Source organism: Nomascus leucogenys, chromosome 4, assembly GCF_006542625.1.
Source record: "Nomascus leucogenys isolate Asia chromosome 4, Asia_NLE_v1, whole genome shotgun sequence".
Taxonomy (NCBI): domain Eukaryota; kingdom Metazoa; phylum Chordata; class Mammalia; order Primates; family Hylobatidae; genus Nomascus; species Nomascus leucogenys.
In genome coordinates, this window is record NC_044384.1 from 83,353,193 (window position 1) to 83,369,353 (window position 16,161).

Genomic DNA, 16,161 nt, shown 5'->3' on the forward strand with positions numbered 1-16,161 from the left:
TGGATTAAGTCATCCATCAAGAGACTTTCTGGCTTTTTGGTATTAAGTGAATTAGTGTTACACAAGAGCCATAACAATATGATCACAGAAAATATATCAGACACACAGTTTCTAGTAATTGGAAACTGTTATATACTCCAGTGTCTCTAACGAAAATACCAAGTAAGACTTAACCTCTGCAAAAGATGAGTGATTTTTTAACTTTAACAAAGTGTGGGGTGTTTATGGTGTAATTTGGATTCTAAAACCAGAGGTTTTAAAAATACTTTTAAGGCTGGGTGTGGTGGCTTATGTCTGTAATCCCAGCACTTTGGGAGGCCGAGGCAGGTGGATTGCCTGAGGTCGGGAGTTCAAGACGAGCCTGACCAACATGAAGAAACCCTGTCTCTACTAAAAATACAAAATTAGCCAGGTGTGGTGGCGCATGCCTGTAATCCCAGCTACTTGGGAGGCTGACGCAGGAGAATTGTTTAAACCCAGGAGGTGGAGGTTTTGGTGAGCTGAGATCACACCATTGCACTTCAGCCTGGACAACAAGAACAAAACTCCGTCTCAAAAAAAAAAAAAGGCCAGGCACAGTGGCTGACGCCTGTAATCCCAGCACTTTGGGGGGCCGAGGTGGGTGGATCACGAGGTCAGGAGATCGAGACCATCCTGGCTAACACGGTGAAACCCTGTCTCTACTAAAAATATAAAAAATTAGCCAGGCATGGTGGCGGGCGCCCGTAGTCCCAGCTACTCGGGAGGCTGAGGCAGGAGAATGGCGTGAACCCGGGAGGTGGAGCTTGCAGTGAGCCGAGATAGCGCCACTGCACTCCAGCCTGGGTGAGAGCAAGGCTCCGTCTCAAAAAAAAAAAAAACACTTTTAAAAACTGGGTATTTTCATTTTCTAGACTGGTCAGTAGTGTTTAAAAAATGGTTAAACTAGACAAAAGAGCGGTGCCTTCAGGAAAATTGATGATCTGTATGTTACCACAACTGAATTTATTTTCCTTCCTTAAAGACCCAGATTGATCACTATGTTGGCATCGCCCGAGATCAGACCAAGTCAATTGTTGAAAAGTAAGTACATTTAGAGACCACGTCATCATGAGGTATGCTTCCTTCCCCCCAATTATCTTTAGTCCCTTGTACAAAATGCTGATGCCATGGAAAGTAATTTTCATTTTGATAAAAACCTTGGTTAATAGTTTCATTTTACTAGAAATTATTATAGCTGCTTCTGTAAAAAGGGAAAAAAATCCTTTATATCTTTTTTGGCCCTGCCTTCTGGACCTTTGTATCTTAGATTAAAAATTATCAACAGGCCAGGCATTTTGACTCACACCTGTAATGCCAGTGCTTTGGGAGGCCAAGACGGGAGGATTGCCTGAGCCCAGGAGTTCAAGACCAGCCTGGGCAACATAGCTAGGCCTTGTCTCTACTAAGAATAAAAAATTAGCTGTGCATGGTAGCACATGCCTTTAGTCCCAGCCACTGGAGAGGCTGAGACAAGAGGATCAATGGAAAAAAAAAGATCAGTGGAATTTTTTGGAGACAGGGTCTTGCTCTGTCACCCAGGCTGAAGTGCAGCCTCGACCTCCTGGCTCAGGTGATCCTCTCACCTCAGCTTCTCCAGTAGCAAGGACCATAGGCTACTCTGCCTTTTTGAACTGGCTTTTAAATGTTCTTGGTTGCAGGCTGGGTACAGTGGCTCATGCCTGTAATCCCAAGACTTTGGGAGGCCAAGGCAGGTGGATCACGAGGTCAGGAGTTCGAGACCAGCCTGGCCAACATAGTGAAACCCCATCTGTACTAAAAATACAAAAATTAGCCAGGTGTGATGGCATGCAATTGTAGTCCCGGCTACTCAGGAGGCTGAGGAGGGAGAATCGCTTGAACCTGGGAGGCGAGGTTGTAGTGAGCAGAGACCATGCCATTGCACTCCAGCCTGGGTGACAGTGAGACTCCATCTCAAAAAAAACAAAAAGTTATTGGTTGCTTCCCCACCTTCATTTATTTTCACATGTATTCATTTAAGCCAAACATAGCCCTCTCGGAAACAAAAGTTCTAGTAAATAAGTAACTTAAGGATCAACGTTGTCTTTTCTAAGATTGCCAAATCTCTGTTCCCATTTTTTTAAACCAATTAATAATTAAATCAGGAAATAAAATATTGATAAACATCTTTATGACTTCCTATATCAAAGAGTTGTTTTCTTCTTTTTACTTTTTTCCCCCATACCTAGAGGACAATAATATGTTTTTTTCTTTTCTTTTTTTTTTTTTTTTTTTTTTTTCTTTTTAGAGACAGGGTCTCACTCTGTCACCCTGTCACCCAGGTTGAAGTGCAGTGGCACAAACTGAAAGTTCACTGCAGCCTTGACCTCCCTTGCCCCAAGTGATCCTCCCACCCCAACCTCCTGAGTAGCTGACACTACAAGCATGTGCCATGCCCTGGCAAATTTTTTATTTTTTATAGAGATGGGGGTCTCACTATGTTGCCCAGACCAGGCTTAAACTTCTGGCCTCAAGTGATCTCCTACCTTGGCCTCACAAAGTGCTGAGATTACAGGCATGAGCCCTGCTTTTATTTTGAATTATTCATAGCAAATACTGTAAACCCAACGCTTTGAATTTGTTAACATTTTTCTTTTTTTTTTTTTTTTTTTTTTTTTTTTGAGATGGAGTCTCGCTGTCACCCAGGCTGGAGTGCAGTAGTGCGATCTCTGCTCACTGCAGCCTCCACCTCCCGGGTTCAAGCGATTATCCTGGATTCACCTGCCTCAGCCTCCTAAGTAGCCAGGATTACAGGTGCACACCAATGCGCCCGGCTAATTTTTGCATTTTTTAGTAGAGACAGGGTTTCACCATATTGGCCAGGCTGGTCTTCAACTCCTGACCTCATGATCTGCCTGCCTCGGCCTCCCAAAGTGCTGGGATTACACGCGTGAGCCACCGCTCCCAGCCGGGAGAATGCGTTTCACATTGCTTATGCAAGTCCAGGACTGTCCTCTGGCATCACAGTTAAAATAAAAACCTGGAGCAAATGCTAACGTTTTCACTTTCTTTCTTTTTCCCCTCCTTTTCTCAATAGGATCCAAGCAAAACTTCCTGGAATTGCCAAAAAAAAGGCAGAATAAGTATATGGAAACCAGAAATGCAACAGTTACTAAAACACCATTTAATAGTTATAACGTCATTACTTGTACTATGAAGGAACATACTCAGTGTCAGCTTGAGCCTGCATTCCAAGCTTTTTTTTTTAATTTGGTGTTTTCTCCCATCCTTTCCCTTTAACCCTCAGTATCAAGCACAAAAATTGATGGACTGAAAAAAGAACTATCTTAGAACTCAGAAGAAGAAAGAAAGAATCAAATTCATAGGATAAGTCAATACCTTAATGGTGGTGGAGCCTTTACCTGTAGCTTGAAAGGGGAAAGATTGGAGGTAAAGAGAAAATGAAAGATAGAACACCTCTGGGTCCTTCTATCCAGTTTTCAGCACTGGTCTTACTCAGCTATCCATTATAGTTTTGCCCTTAAGAAGTAATGATTAACTTATGAAAAAATTATTTGGGGACAGGAGAGTGGTATCTTCCTTGGTTTTTTTTTTTTTGCAGCCCTCAAATCCTATCTTCCTGCCCCACAATGTGAGCAGCTACTCCTGATATTCCTTTTCTTTAATGATTTAACTTTCAACTTGATGAATAACTTACAGGTGGTAGTGATAATTCTTGATGTCAAGAATGCCATCTGATAAAAAATAGAAATGGAAAGTGGGATTGAGAGGGAGTCAGCAGGAATGCTGCGGTGGCCGCCACTCCCTCTGCCACTATCCCCAGGGAAGGAAAGGCTCTGCCATTTGGGAAAGTGGTTTCTATGTTACTGGACACCAGTTCTGAGCGTTATAGAACTCGTTCCCGAATGTGCTTTCCTCCCTCTCCCCTGCCCACCTCACCTTAAGTTTAATAAATATGGTTGTACTTTTCTTATTATAAAATAAATGTCTGTAACTGCTGTACACTGCTGTAAACTTGTTAGAGAAAAAAATAACCTGCATGTGGGCTCCTCAGTTATTGAGTTATTGTGATCCTATCTCAGTCCGTGGGGGGAACATTCTCAAGAGGTGAAACACAGAAAGCCTTTTTTTCTTGATCTTTCCCCAATTGTTCTTTTCTTAATCTTTACCCGAGATTCAAATCTCCGATTCCCATTTGGGGGCAAGTTTTTTTCTTCACCTTCAGTATGGAAATTCAGTGAACTTGAAAGAAAGATCATCTGTGGGTTCCTTCAGGTTCTCACTCAGTCATGATCGTTCAGAGGGAATATGCACTGGTGAGTTTAAAGTAAGGGCTATGATATTTGATGGTCCCAAAGTACGGCAGCTGCAACAAGTAGTGGAAGGAAATTGTCTTTCTACGTGTTTTGGGAAAATTAGTTAGGAATTTGGATGGGTAAAAGGTACCCTTGCCTTACTCCATCTTATTTTCTTAGCCCCCTTTGAGTGTTTTAACTGGTTTCATGTCCTAGTAGGAAGTGCATTCTCCATCCTCATCCTCTGCCCTCCCAGGAAGTCAGTGATTGTCTTTTTGGGCTTCCCCTCCAAAGGACCTTCTGCAGTGGAAGCGCCACATCCAGTTCTTTTCTTTTGTTGCTGCTGTGTTTAGATAATTGAAGAGATCTTTGTGCCACACAGGATTTTTTTTTTTTTTTTTAAGAAAAACCTATAGATGAAAAATTACTAATGAAACTGTGTGTACGTGTCTGTGCGTGCAACATAAAAATACAGTAGCACCTAAGGAGCTTGAATCTTGGTTCCTGTAAAATTGCAAATTGATGTGGTATTAATAAAAAAAACACAAACAATGACTGTGGCATCATTCTGCTAACTTTATTCTTTATACACAGTTTGGGTAAAGTAAGAACCAAACACTGCTTCCACTCCCCCTATCCTCACTCCACTTTGGGGACTTTAAAAAGTGACTAACAGTTGGTACTCATAAGGATTCCCAAGACTGCAGAATTTAGTTGTAGAGCATAACTGTGCGTTTGATCTCTGAAAGAAAATAAGAGACCCTCTAAGAGGTGGTGACCTTAGAAGAATGAGGAGGGGTCAGGGGGTCTTTTACCCCAGTTCAGCCTCACACCAGCCTGGGATATTTTCCCGCCTGCAATGTAAAGCAGCCTGTAAATTACATACAGCCACAATACACTTAAATTGAGTCAATCACCATGGAAAATGGGAACTAAATACATCATCAGGTCTTCATTGAAAGAACTTGAGTGGTCACCTGTGATTAGCTCTTCTCCTAAACTAAGGCTGCTGTGACCCTTAAGCTGGCTTTTAAAAATGTATTCAACATACCTCTTAGAAAAGTTAGGCTGAAATATTTTTTAAATGACTGATGCAAACAATTTCACAAATACGCATACAAATGTTTGAATAATGTCACTAAGTAACATGGTATATATGTATTCAGAGTAACATTTACATATTGGCCATAATAGCAAGCATACCATTAACAAAAAGAAAAAAAAAATCATGAAGAGACTTCACCTGTTCATGTCAGAATCCCAAGGCAAGGAGGCACACCTAGGCAAGAGGGCCAACTCAACTTGCAATCTCTAACCTGTGAGGCCATAACTTCCATCAAAGCAGGAATCACTGGAATCACTACCGCAGCCCTTCCCTTTCACTGGTGCCCAGCACTTCAGCTGCATCAAGATCAATGGAGGGCTCATGAAAACAGACTGCTAGGCCCCAACCAAGTTTCTGATTCAGTAACCCTGGGGTATGGCCCAAGAATTTTTATTTCTAGCAGATCCTAAGGTGATGCTGCTGGTCTCAGGGACACACTTTGAGAGCCACTGGTGTGTGTGGGGCTGTCTCAGTAAAGATGTCCACTCTTCTGAGGCCTCTCCCTGCCTATGGAGGTGGGGAAACCTAACCCCTCTGCTCTGGCTTATCTGAACTCTGGCAGTGGGCTTGAGTGATTATAAATTGGTTGCCCCAATTTACCTACTGTTTTGGAGTGGGCAGGGTAAAAAAAGTGGTGATAATAACTCTGGATCTGAAAAAAATGGATGAAGGAAAGTAAAAGAATGGCAGTGCACAGCCTGGTGCCATCCATAATCTCCGTTCTCAAGCTTTTAATACTGTCTCAAAAACCGTGGAGGTTCAAACTCACTGGGAATTTACTTTTCAGTCAATTGACAACCCATTCAGGATCTTCCTGAATCCCTGGTGGCCTCCACAACAACAAGCACAAAGCCCCCTGCCCAGGCGGCCTTGGGCCCTGAGGCAGCCGCCACACCTCTGGAGTTCTGCTGGGGAGGGGAAGGGCGATTGGATGGCGCCTTCCAGCTGAGGCCCTGCAGAGCTCAGTGTGCTCATCCCAAGGCAGTGTGCAGGGCTTTGCCACCTTCAGGAGTCACAGATCCACCGTGGTGGCCTGCATTGCCCAGCATGTCAATCCTTCGGCAGGCCTGACAAATTTTAATAACTGACCAGCGAATTGGGAAGCAGCGTGGTATCGTGCAAAGAACACTTGAGTCGAGAGCTAGGATTTTCATTCTAGTTTTTGTACTGTCCCTACCTGGCTGTGTGATCATCTTGGTTCCTGGGCTCCAATTTACCTATCTGTGAAGGTGAGGAGGGTGGTACTAGTGATCTCCAGGGCCCTTTCCAATTCTGACAATCCTGAATTATATAAAAATGCTATAAAATCCGTGGTATAAAATCCAACTCCCAAACAGGAAGAGTCAAGGGGACTGGGCCTGAGGCACTTGAACCTTGGGCTCTGGCCTGGGGGTCAGGGATGAGAGGAGGGGCCTTCTCTTTGCCCTCTGCTTTCGCACTCCTGGGCTCTGGCCTGGGGGTCAGGGATGAGAAGAGGGGCCTCCTCTTTGCTCTCTGATTTCCCACCCCGAGGCAGGGGCTGGCCACCGCTGCCAGGGCATCTCTTCCTCCAGACCCAACCCTCAAGTTCCACCCACTAGCCTCCCCGCCTTTAGGACCGCGGGAACTGTTCCTGCAGCAGCCTGGCTTTGTAAAGAGCAGACAGTAGGGGCCGGAGTCTCCCAGCGGGAGTAACATCAGCACAGCTAGTTGGGGTCCCCCCGTCCCCCCATCTGCCCTCGCTCCTCCTTCCTTCAGGTCCTCCCTCCACCACCTCACAGCTTATCTCTGATACACGCATAATAAATAAGACATTTGCACATAAGGGTGACTGGGTCAGCTCCGTCCCCGCCCCTCCCCCTTTCATATAAAAGCATTAAATACAGTTTCAAAATAAAATACGAAGAGCAAAAAAGGGCCTGATCTCGGGGCCACCTGTTCTCCACAGGAGAATGAATCTACACATCCCTCTCGGACCTGCCTGGGAGATCGCGGGGCCCCATCCCTGCCCCACAGGGCCTGGGGCTGCCACGGGGAAAAGAGGCCGAGGCCCGGCCCCAGGCCCTGCGGGTTGAGAACGGACGCCGCATCCACCGCGGACAAACGGGGATGGGGATGGGGCGGGAATCGAAGGCTGACTGCCGGGACCGCCTGTGCCCCGGGCTCCCACGGACTTGGTGGCGCCTGACTCTGAGTTTAGGGGTAAGCAGGGGACCTCGGGGCAAGAGGAGCAAAGGAAAAAAAGTGCTAATCCCTTTACAAGATCTGTCCTGGAGGGCGTGGCAGCGGCCTGGGAGGAGGGTAGGGCCCCCGGACGCACGGTTCTCCCTGAGCCTGCCGGGGAGGTAGGCGCAGCTGGTCCAGCCCGGGCCCCGGGCGCATCGCCCCGCCCTCGGTCCAACGCGCCTTCCCACTCCGGCAAGGCTCCCAAGGCCCGCGGCCCAGCCTCCCGCTGGAAGCCCCAGTTCGCAGCCGGGGCCTCCGAGAGGCCGAGAATCCCAATTAGGGAAAGGCAGCCAGCAGCCCCCAAGCTGGGAGCCGTGCCTGCCAGCGTGCAAGGCTGCAGGGAACTGGGCCCCCAGCCAGGGCCAGGGCCAGGGCCACAGCCAGAGCCCGAGCCCGCACGGGCCCCCTTCGGCCCTAATACTGACTGACGGCGCCCCCAGTACCTGCCTGCGGAGGATCCCCTCGCGGGGTGCGGCCGGGAGCGCTCGGCGCTAACACTTGGAGGCCGCTTTGGATTCTTGGAAAACGTGGGCCCTGCGCGGGGAGGGCAGGGTTCCGGGCAGATGGGACAGTGCGCTTCCCGCAGCGCACCTACTGGCTCAGGGACCCAAGTGGCACCGCACGGACGCCGGTGGCCCCACCCGATCCTCCGTCTCCGCCCGGCCCGGCCAGCGGGGGGCGTGGCCGCGGGAAGCGCTAACACCGGACGCGAGGGTCTCCCAGCCGGAGGGCCGGGCGAGCACAGGGCGCGGCGGGGCCGATCCGACCCGACCCGACCCGACCCGGGGGTCCGCTAGGCCGCTACGCCCGACACACAGCGCCAGACTTGAGGTCCGCGCCGCCGTCACGCGGCGCCGGGGCGGGCGGCCCGAAGCCCTCGTGGCCGTAGCAGCGCAGCGCCGCCTCCTCGTAGGCCTCCAGGATGGTCTGGCGCTCCTCAGGCGTGAAGTCCATGGAGAAGGGGTGCACCTGCAGGATGTGGCGCTTGATGGTGCTCACCTTGAGCGTGGCCAGCGCGCCCCCGCACACCATACACACCAGGCCGCGCCGGCTGCCGTCGTAGTCCATCAGGTACTCGCCCCGCCAGCGCGGCTGGTAGTTCCGCCGCTGCTCCCGGCTGCGGGGCGGGGGAGGCGGCGGGGGAGGCGGCGGCGGCAAGGCGAGTCCCCCAGGCTCCTGGCCGTCCTCTTCGTCCTCCTCTTCTTCGACAGGCCGCTCCAAAGGAGCTCCAGGGGACAGCGGAACGTCGCCTAGGGAGGGACAAAGGACCGCATTGGCGACGGCGGGGGGCAGCGGGCTGGGCCCCGCGTCTCATCTCCGGTCACCCCATCTTTGCCCTTCTATCCATCCTCCAGTCCCTTCTGCCCCAGCAGCTGCCCGGCTCTCCCTCTCCGCCTGCTCTGGCCCCACCGCTCACCCCACTCCTCCTCCTCTGGCTCCTCCTCCTCGTCCCCTCCCCCCTCCTCGGAGGCTGCGGCAGTGCCGGGGGGGGCGGGGCCCTGGGGGGACTCGGGGCGGGGCAGCCCCAGGGCCAGCAGGTGGGCGGCCTTCTCGCTCCACTCCCGGGCGATGAGGGCCTGGACGGGCCCGCCGAGGCGCGTGGAGCCCGGGTGGCGCCGGCGGATGTGGCGCTCGATGGTGCTCATCTTGAGCGAGGCCAGCGCGCCCCCACACACCCCGCACACCAGGCCGCGCCGGCCGCCGTCCAGCTCCATGAGGTACTCCAGCCGCCAGCGCTCCTGGGGGTGGCGGCGGTGGGCGCGGCCCCGCGGCGACCGGCCCGGGACCCCCGCCCTCTCGCCCTCGCCCTCCTCCAGCTCCTCCTCCTCCTCTGCGGGCCCGGGCCTCTCAGGGACCCAGCCAGCCTCTTCCTTTACGTCTGGGGGGCTGAGATCCTGAGAGGAGGGGGCTCCAGCAGCGGAGGCCGAGTCCCGGCTCTTTCCGGTCAGGTCCTGGGGGGCGAGGTCATCGCCTGTTGGGGAAGGGGTGAGGGAGAGGGGCTGAGCCTGCTGGCTGGGTTGCCCTTGCCCACACAGAGGGGTCCATGCTGGCTCCTCACCCCAGCCCCAAGCTAGAGGCCCCAGTCTGTCTCTGTCTGGGGGCGGGGGCAGTGTATGTGTGTGGAGCGCCAGCTCCTGGCCTTCAGCCCTCAGCCCTAAGTCCCTGCCTCCCAGTTTTGGCCACAGACCCCACTTCAGAGCCCCAATATGAGGGGGTCTCAGCCTGGGATGGGCCTCGCACCTGGTGGGGACTGGGTGAGCTCAGACAGCGCCTCGGGCTGGTCCCCCCAGGCCTGCAGCAGGGCACTGCGCTGGGGGCCGCTGAGCCCCAGGGAGCCAGGGTGCACCTCCAGCACGTGGGCACGGATGTCGTCCAGGTGCAGGCTGGGCAGTGCCCGGCCACAGGCCATGCACACCAGCCGGTTCCCCCGCGGGTCATAGTCCATGAGACACTCGGCCCGGAACCAGTTCTGCAGGGACTCCTTCAGCCTCCTCTCCAGGCGCCGGGCCCCCAGCCCCCTGCTGCCCCCGGCCCTCCGGGAGGCTGAGAGGCGCAGACGCCGAGCCCGGGGTGCCACTGGGCCCCCTCGCCGCTGGCGCCGGCAGCCCCCACCAGCTGGGGCTTTGCCTGAAAGGGTTGGAGGGAAGGAACTGAGACGCTGGCCCCACGGGAGCACACCCACTACAGCCAGGTCTCCCACAAGCCTCTCACTCACTTGGGCCCCAGGCCTAACCTTTGCCCTTCTCTTCTTCTCTCCTGAAATCCTAACTCCCTAAACCCTCCTCTGCTAGCATTTCAAGCACCACCCACACCTCCCCTAGACTAGAATCTAGCCCTGTCCGTGGCCTTCACCGTCAGCCACACCTCTCCAGCACCCTCCGCTTCCCTCACCCACCCCAGCCAGGCCTCCCCACTCCAAGCCTTTCCACTGCCTGTCACCCAACCTCTCTCTTTGATACTTCAAAAACCACAGAATGTCCAAGCTGTCGTGGACATCGGAGACCCTCTCACCCCACTGTCCTTCCCCCACCTTTGTATAAGAAGGGCAATAAACAGACCCCACCCAGAGGAGGAGCAGTGCCTTGCTCAAGAACACCAGCTCCTTGGCAGAGCAGCTGGCCCACTGTGCCCCACTGGTCACCCAGGCCCCTGCCTGTACAGAATCTGCATTTGCATTACCTGGGCCCTTGGGCGGGCAAGGTGGGACACCGGCCCCCTCCTCCTCCTCCTCTTCATCCTCCTCCTCCTCCTCAGCCCCCTGGACCCCCAGGCCCTCGGCCTCTCCGCAGGCCCCCAGCCCCAGGTGTGCATCCCAGCTGTTGCTGATGACTTCCTTCTCCCGGGGACTCCAATGCAAGGAGTAGGGGTGCTTTTGGCGGATGTGGCGCTTGATGGTGCTGAGCTTGAGGGTGGCCAGGGAGCTGCCACACACCATGCACACCATGCCGTGCCGGGCAGGGTTGAAGTCCATCAGGTACTCCAGCCGCCAGTGGTCGTGGTAGTAGCGCCGGTGGTCACGGCCAGGGATGCGGCTCTTTCCAGGCCTCGAGGCCCGGGCCTCACAGTGGTCTGAATATTTCCTGCCTGAAGATGCTGGTCCCCTGGCCCTGGAGGAGGGCAGGGGGGCACTCCCCCAGGACCCCAAGGCACCCCCTTCCAGCTGAAGATCTTGCCCTGAAGAAGGGGAAAGGGAGACAGTTTTTCAATCTCTGATTTCCAGGGAAAGAGGCGAGGGCTTCCATGGTGAGCCCTGAGAAAGGGAGCTGGGGGAGGGGGTGTTCCGGCGCAGGAAAGGGACGGCAACAGCAATAAAAGGGATGTAAGAGAAGCGGGAGCCAAAACATTAGCCCTTTACAAAGGGCAAGGACCCTTTAACAGGAGATCAAGAACAAAAGGACGCAGGGCACTGTGGAAATAGCTCTGACTTTTTAAAAAATAAGGTGAGGGCCAAGGAGCCAGCTAGCTCTGTAAGGTGCCCTTTCTGGACAAGAGCTGTAGGGAGAAAGCCAGGAGAGCAGCAGGCCAGGGCGGTTCCAGCCGGAGCAGAGCAGGCAGTGGGGCCAGACAAACAAAGGGGGCATCTGTCTGCAGCCAGGGCTGCACACGGGACCCACCCACCTGGGGCCCCCGCCAGGAGGGCCCCACCCACAGGTCTTCTCCCTTTTTCCAGTAACGCTTCAAATACAGCTTCCTGAGAGTCCCATTTTGGGGATGGGCTAGGCATTGTCAGTTCCCCAAATCTAGGCCCCCACATGGGAGGGATCCCCAAGACAAAGCTGCCAACATCTCCAGGGAAAGGAGTTTCTGAGACTGAAACTTCCCCAGATTCTGGAGGAACCAATGACCCTGTAAAGGGATGGCAGGAGGGCCACCAGAGTGGCAACTAATGACACTGCGGCAGGGAGTGGCCACCATCCACTGAAGCCCATTAAGTCTTTCTGGGCTTTATTTGCTGCTCTGGCAGGGAGCCGGCCACTGCCCAGCAGTCAGAAGGGCGGGCACTGGAGAGGCCCCACTAACCCAATGGCGTTCCCTGTGCCAGACACCTGGAGCAGTCCCCTACCCTCCCTACAGTTCCCACCCCTCTTGATTTAGAAACATGGTCTCCTGGGCACACAGGCAGGTTCTGGTCATTCTCCCAGTGGAGAATCACAGGGTTGGGAAAACAAAAGACAGGATCAGAAAGGGCTCCTGTCACCCTTGTGGAAGTTTTTTTGTTTGTTTTAGTTTTTATTTAAGTAGGTCCATAGAATCCACTGGCTTCGGAGTCATAGGCCTGGGTTCAAGTCCTGGCTTCACTGGTAACTTGCTCTGTGACCTTTGATAGGTCATGTCCGCCATCTGGGCCTGAGCTTCTTTGTCTGCAAAAACACTGGCTAGCTGGCTGGTCTCTAAGCATCCTTCCAGCGCTGGATCCAGGCTAGTTTAAGGTGGATTGGCCCTTTAAGAGCCGAAAAAGGGGGAGGAGCCGAGGTTCTTTAAAAACAAAAGGGGATGGGGCGTTTCTGGGAGGGGAGAGACCGGGAGGGGAGCCTGGAGATTCGGGCAGTCTCCCTGGCCTGGAGGAAACCTTCAAGGGTCTTAAGGCGTGACCCTGCAGCCGGGAAATGAGTAAACAGTCTCCTTTGAGAGCGAACGAGGAGGACTGGTTGGTTCCGCTAGAGCTGACAAATTAGGGCAAAAAAAATTCTGAAAAGAAGGGAAGGGAGAATGCACCGGCCGGAGGGGTGTCTGCCTTTGTGGGCGAACCCATCGCTTTAAAAACTGCCCGCGGTGGGAAAAGACGGTGTGGGCCCCCGGGGCGCAAGCAATGCACTTTCCTATGGAGAACGTGGGAGAAAAGAAAAGGTGCATGTCTCTCACAAGGCCACGAGACGAGAGGAGCAGCCCGATTTAAAACAGCAGAGTTCGGAGCTGAGCTCAGCTCCGCTGGGGAAAAGCCCCCGAAGGGGACCCAGGGTCTGGGCGGACTTTTAAGAGACAGCCCGATTAGGCAGACCACCTGGGAGTCTGAAAGAGAAAGGGGCGGGGGCCGCAAATCTACCAGCCTCGCTCCGTGGCGCCCTGCCCCGTGGGGCCCCTCGGGCCTGGCCCCCAAGGCGGGGCGCTGCGGGCGGCCGCGGGGCCCTTTAAGGGGGAGGCGAGCCGCCCGAGCCCCGCGGGCCGACCCCGGGAGCTGGGCGGGGGGCTACCCCGCCAGCCCTGCAGCCGCGCTCCGCGCCCACCAGGTGGCGCCCCCGGCCGCCCTGCCCGCGTCCCCCGCTTTGTTCGGCGGCGGAGAGGGGCCCCGAGCCGCAGCCCTCCCTTCCCCCACGCCGGGGCCCCCGCCTGGGCCGCCGGCCCCAGCTCTTACCGCCTTCGTCTTCCTCCGGCTCCGCGCTGCCGCTTGATCCGGCGGGCGGCAGCCGTCGGCCCCGTGCCGAGGCCACTGCTGGCCCGGGGCCGCCCCTGCCGCCGCTGCTCCGGCTCCGGTGGTCCCCGCCGGGCTCCATGCGCTGCGGAGCGGGGCCCCGGGGCGGCGGGGCGCGGGGCCGCGGGGCCGGCAGCAGCCCGCGCAGAGCGCTCGCTGCGCGGGGCCCCGGGGCGCGGGGCGCATGCACGGGGCGGCCGGCCGCACGGACGGCAGGCTGCTCGCTCGGCGGCGCGGGCTGGACCGGGGTGGGGATTCCTGTCTGGGGCCCCTGGGGCTCCTTAAAGGGCTCCTGGGTAAATTTAAAGGGGCCGCGCGCTATTTCCTTCTGCCAGCTCGCGGGGGGCTGGGGGGAAAGGCGGGAGGCAACGAGCCCAGCCGAGGCTCAGCAGCCTGCGCCCGCTCCGGACGCTAGGGGCACGGACCTCGCCGCCCCCACGGGCCCGCACCGCCGCCTCCGGGGCTCCGGTCCCAGCTCCTAAAGGGTCACTGAGGTGGCGAGGGGCGCCCGCGTCCGCTGCGACGCGCTTCCACCCGGGCTCGGCTCGCGGCCACCGCCCCCTCGGGGCATCTCAGCGCCGGGAGCGCCCGCTGGGGAGGCCGGAGTCCTGCCCGGGGCTGCCTCCCGCCGCGCAAGCGGGTCGCGAGCTCGGTGCGGGCCCCGGAGCGGCCGCTACTGGCAGGGGCCCCAGATGGCTGCGGCCCCGCGGAGAGGGTGGAGCCGTGGGGGCGGCCGCGCCCCCTCCCGCGGGAGCCGCCTGGGAGCGCTGAGAGCTCGGGCTTCTCATGGGAGGGGCGGACAAGCGAGGCTCCCCCGAGCCAGCCAGGGGTTGGGGCGGCGGCCGCAGTGACTCGGGCTGGGGAGAGGGGCGCACAGCAGACCCGCAGAGAGCCGACTGCGCCGGGGCCCGACCCTGCGGGGCGGAGGTGGCCCCAGGATGGAAGCCGGGAGGAAAGGGCGTGCGCGGCGGTGACTCAGGATCCTGCCCCCGCAGGCCTGGGGGTGCCTGACGAGGCCCTTGACGCAGCCCCAGACCCCCGGCCCGACCCTAGGAAGCGAAGAATGCTGGCCCCGGGCGGGGTGTCGGGCACCTGGGGAGGCGCGTTACCACGGCTTGGAAGCGCTGGGCGGACCCTGGCTGCGGGTCCCGGGACGCCCCCGGTCCCCCAGCTCCGGAGAAGCGGAGCGCAGGGACCGGGAGAGGCAGCCGGGGCGCAGCAGCCTGGGGTCCTCCTGCGAGGATCGGCGGGAGGAGCAGGTGCTCGCTTTGCCTGAGGTTAGGCGCCCACAACAAAGGCGATTCCTGGAGATCCAAATTACAGGGTGCCTCCGGGAGGCCTGCAGGGTCTTCTTGTCTGGAGGCGGGTTTTGTTCCCTGCACTGGGGAGTTACCCAGCGGTCGCCGATGGCAGTTCGTCCGCTTGTCACCACCTACTGTGTGCCCGCATGCTTTCAGACGCTGGACACAGCACTGAAGAAAATGGGCAAGACTGATACTGCCTGTGACTTTCCTTCTCAGAGGCACCCATAGCCTCTGAAAAGGAAACCGCTCCAGCCTTTCGGGAGCCATGGGAATTAAATTACTTGGAACACAGGAAACCTGTCCCCGAAGTGCTTATGAGGAGGGGACAAGAACTAAGATTTCTTAAGTGCCTCTGGGCTCTGTCGCCGCGGAGATATCCTGTCTCTTCCTCAGCCCCCATGTTGACGTGCTTGAGACTCCACCTTGGGTAAACTGAGTCTCCGTTTCACAGCTCTGCTCTCTTCGCGGCAGGCCCTGCGCTCAGGGGCCGGGGTGGGGGGGGGGGGGTTGCACTTCCTCTCACCCACTGGGGTCAGAGGCCTTGGTGCTGATGGGTGCCACGCAGGGCCCTGAGATGGGGGATTCCTTCATTCATTGTGTCCCTCACCTGTGCCAGGCCCGGGAACACAAAGGGAAAGTGAGACAGAGACCTGGGCTTCACGCACTTCTAAGTAGTATGGTTTAAAAAAGAAAGAAAGGAAAAGAAGCTAAAAGAGCCTAATGTCCTAAAATGAAAGAAGCCTGTTCTTCTGGGGCCAAGGGCCCTTGTGCGTTATTCTAGTTTAGTTGCTCACTCCACAGAGAACCAATGCTGAGGGCCAGCCCCTGTGAGACTCTGGTGTCTGTCCTTCCAGTGCTCTGTGTGTATAAAAAGGGTAATTTTATTATCAGAAGAAAGGTATCAAAGCCACCTGGAGCCACCTTCAACAACCTCTGCCCTCCCCTTCCCACCCACATTCTGCACGAGCTCAGGAACTGCTGCACGCTCGGCAATTCTAAAAGTTTCCGACTCACTACTTGATCCCCGCAGCAGCCCCGTGAAGCTGAAACTTTGTTGTCCGGATGAAGAAATGGAGACTCAGAGAGTCAAGAGCCTTGCGCAAGGCCATTCATTTATTTCTGCACTTCTTTTCTTGTTCAGAAAGCAGTCATAGGTGATGAGAACGGGGCTGGGGGTGCAGAGACTTAAGAATAACAGTGCATTGGGGGTACCCCCCAACGCCACTGGGGTAAGGGGAAACCAATGGCAGTGAGTCAGGGCCACATTCTCACTTTCTCAGGCCTTAGATGCTTTTGTCTTCATGAGGTATCTTCCTCTATTTAAAAAAATAAAAATTTAAA

At 55.8% G+C, this 16,161-nt stretch overlaps 2 protein-coding genes across 5 annotated transcripts in view; one reads left to right on the forward strand and one right to left on the reverse strand.

Moving 5' to 3' along the window:
* Positions 1–3,998, forward strand: part of RTN3 (reticulon 3) — an 81,454-nt gene extending 77,456 nt beyond the window's left edge. For 3 of the 4 annotated variants that reach the window (XM_012497028.2, XM_012497039.2, XM_030811000.1), the window contains 2 exons: positions 1,004–1,062; positions 3,077–3,441. In XM_012497028.2, the coding sequence (XP_012352482.2) occupies positions 1,004–1,062; positions 3,077–3,122 (105 nt within the window). In that variant the 3' untranslated portion in view covers positions 3,123–3,441. Of the gene's footprint in view, positions 1–1,003; positions 1,063–3,076 lie in introns of all 4 variants that reach the window. The other variant, XM_012497044.2, reaches the window with a different exon arrangement.
* Positions 3,999–4,853: 855 nt separating this feature from the next.
* Positions 4,854–14,818, reverse strand: C4H11orf95 (chromosome 4 C11orf95 homolog). The gene is made up of 5 exons (XM_030811002.1): positions 13,460–14,818; positions 10,786–11,280; positions 9,847–10,233; positions 9,023–9,577; positions 4,854–8,855 (listed from the first exon to the last, which is right to left on the reverse strand). The coding sequence occupies exons 1-5, from the start codon at positions 13,596–13,598 to the stop codon at positions 8,407–8,409; spliced, it is 2,025 nt and encodes a 674-aa protein (XP_030666862.1). The 5' UTR covers positions 13,599–14,818; the 3' UTR covers positions 4,854–8,406.
* Between the last annotated feature and the right edge of the window lie 1,343 nt (positions 14,819–16,161).

Coding starts and splice junctions, on each gene's coding strand:
- C4H11orf95 (XM_030811002.1), bottom strand. CDS start 13,598: ATGGAGCCCGGCGGGGACCACCGGAGCCGGAGCAGCGGCGGCAGGGGC. Junction 11,281..13,459: donor GCCGGAGGAAGACGAAGGCG/GTAAGAGCTGGG, acceptor CCCCTTCTTCAG/GGCAAGATCTTCAGCTGGAA. Junction 10,234..10,785: donor TTGCCCGCCCAAGGGCCCAG/GTAATGCAAATG, acceptor CAACCCTTTCAG/GCAAAGCCCCAGCTGGTGGG.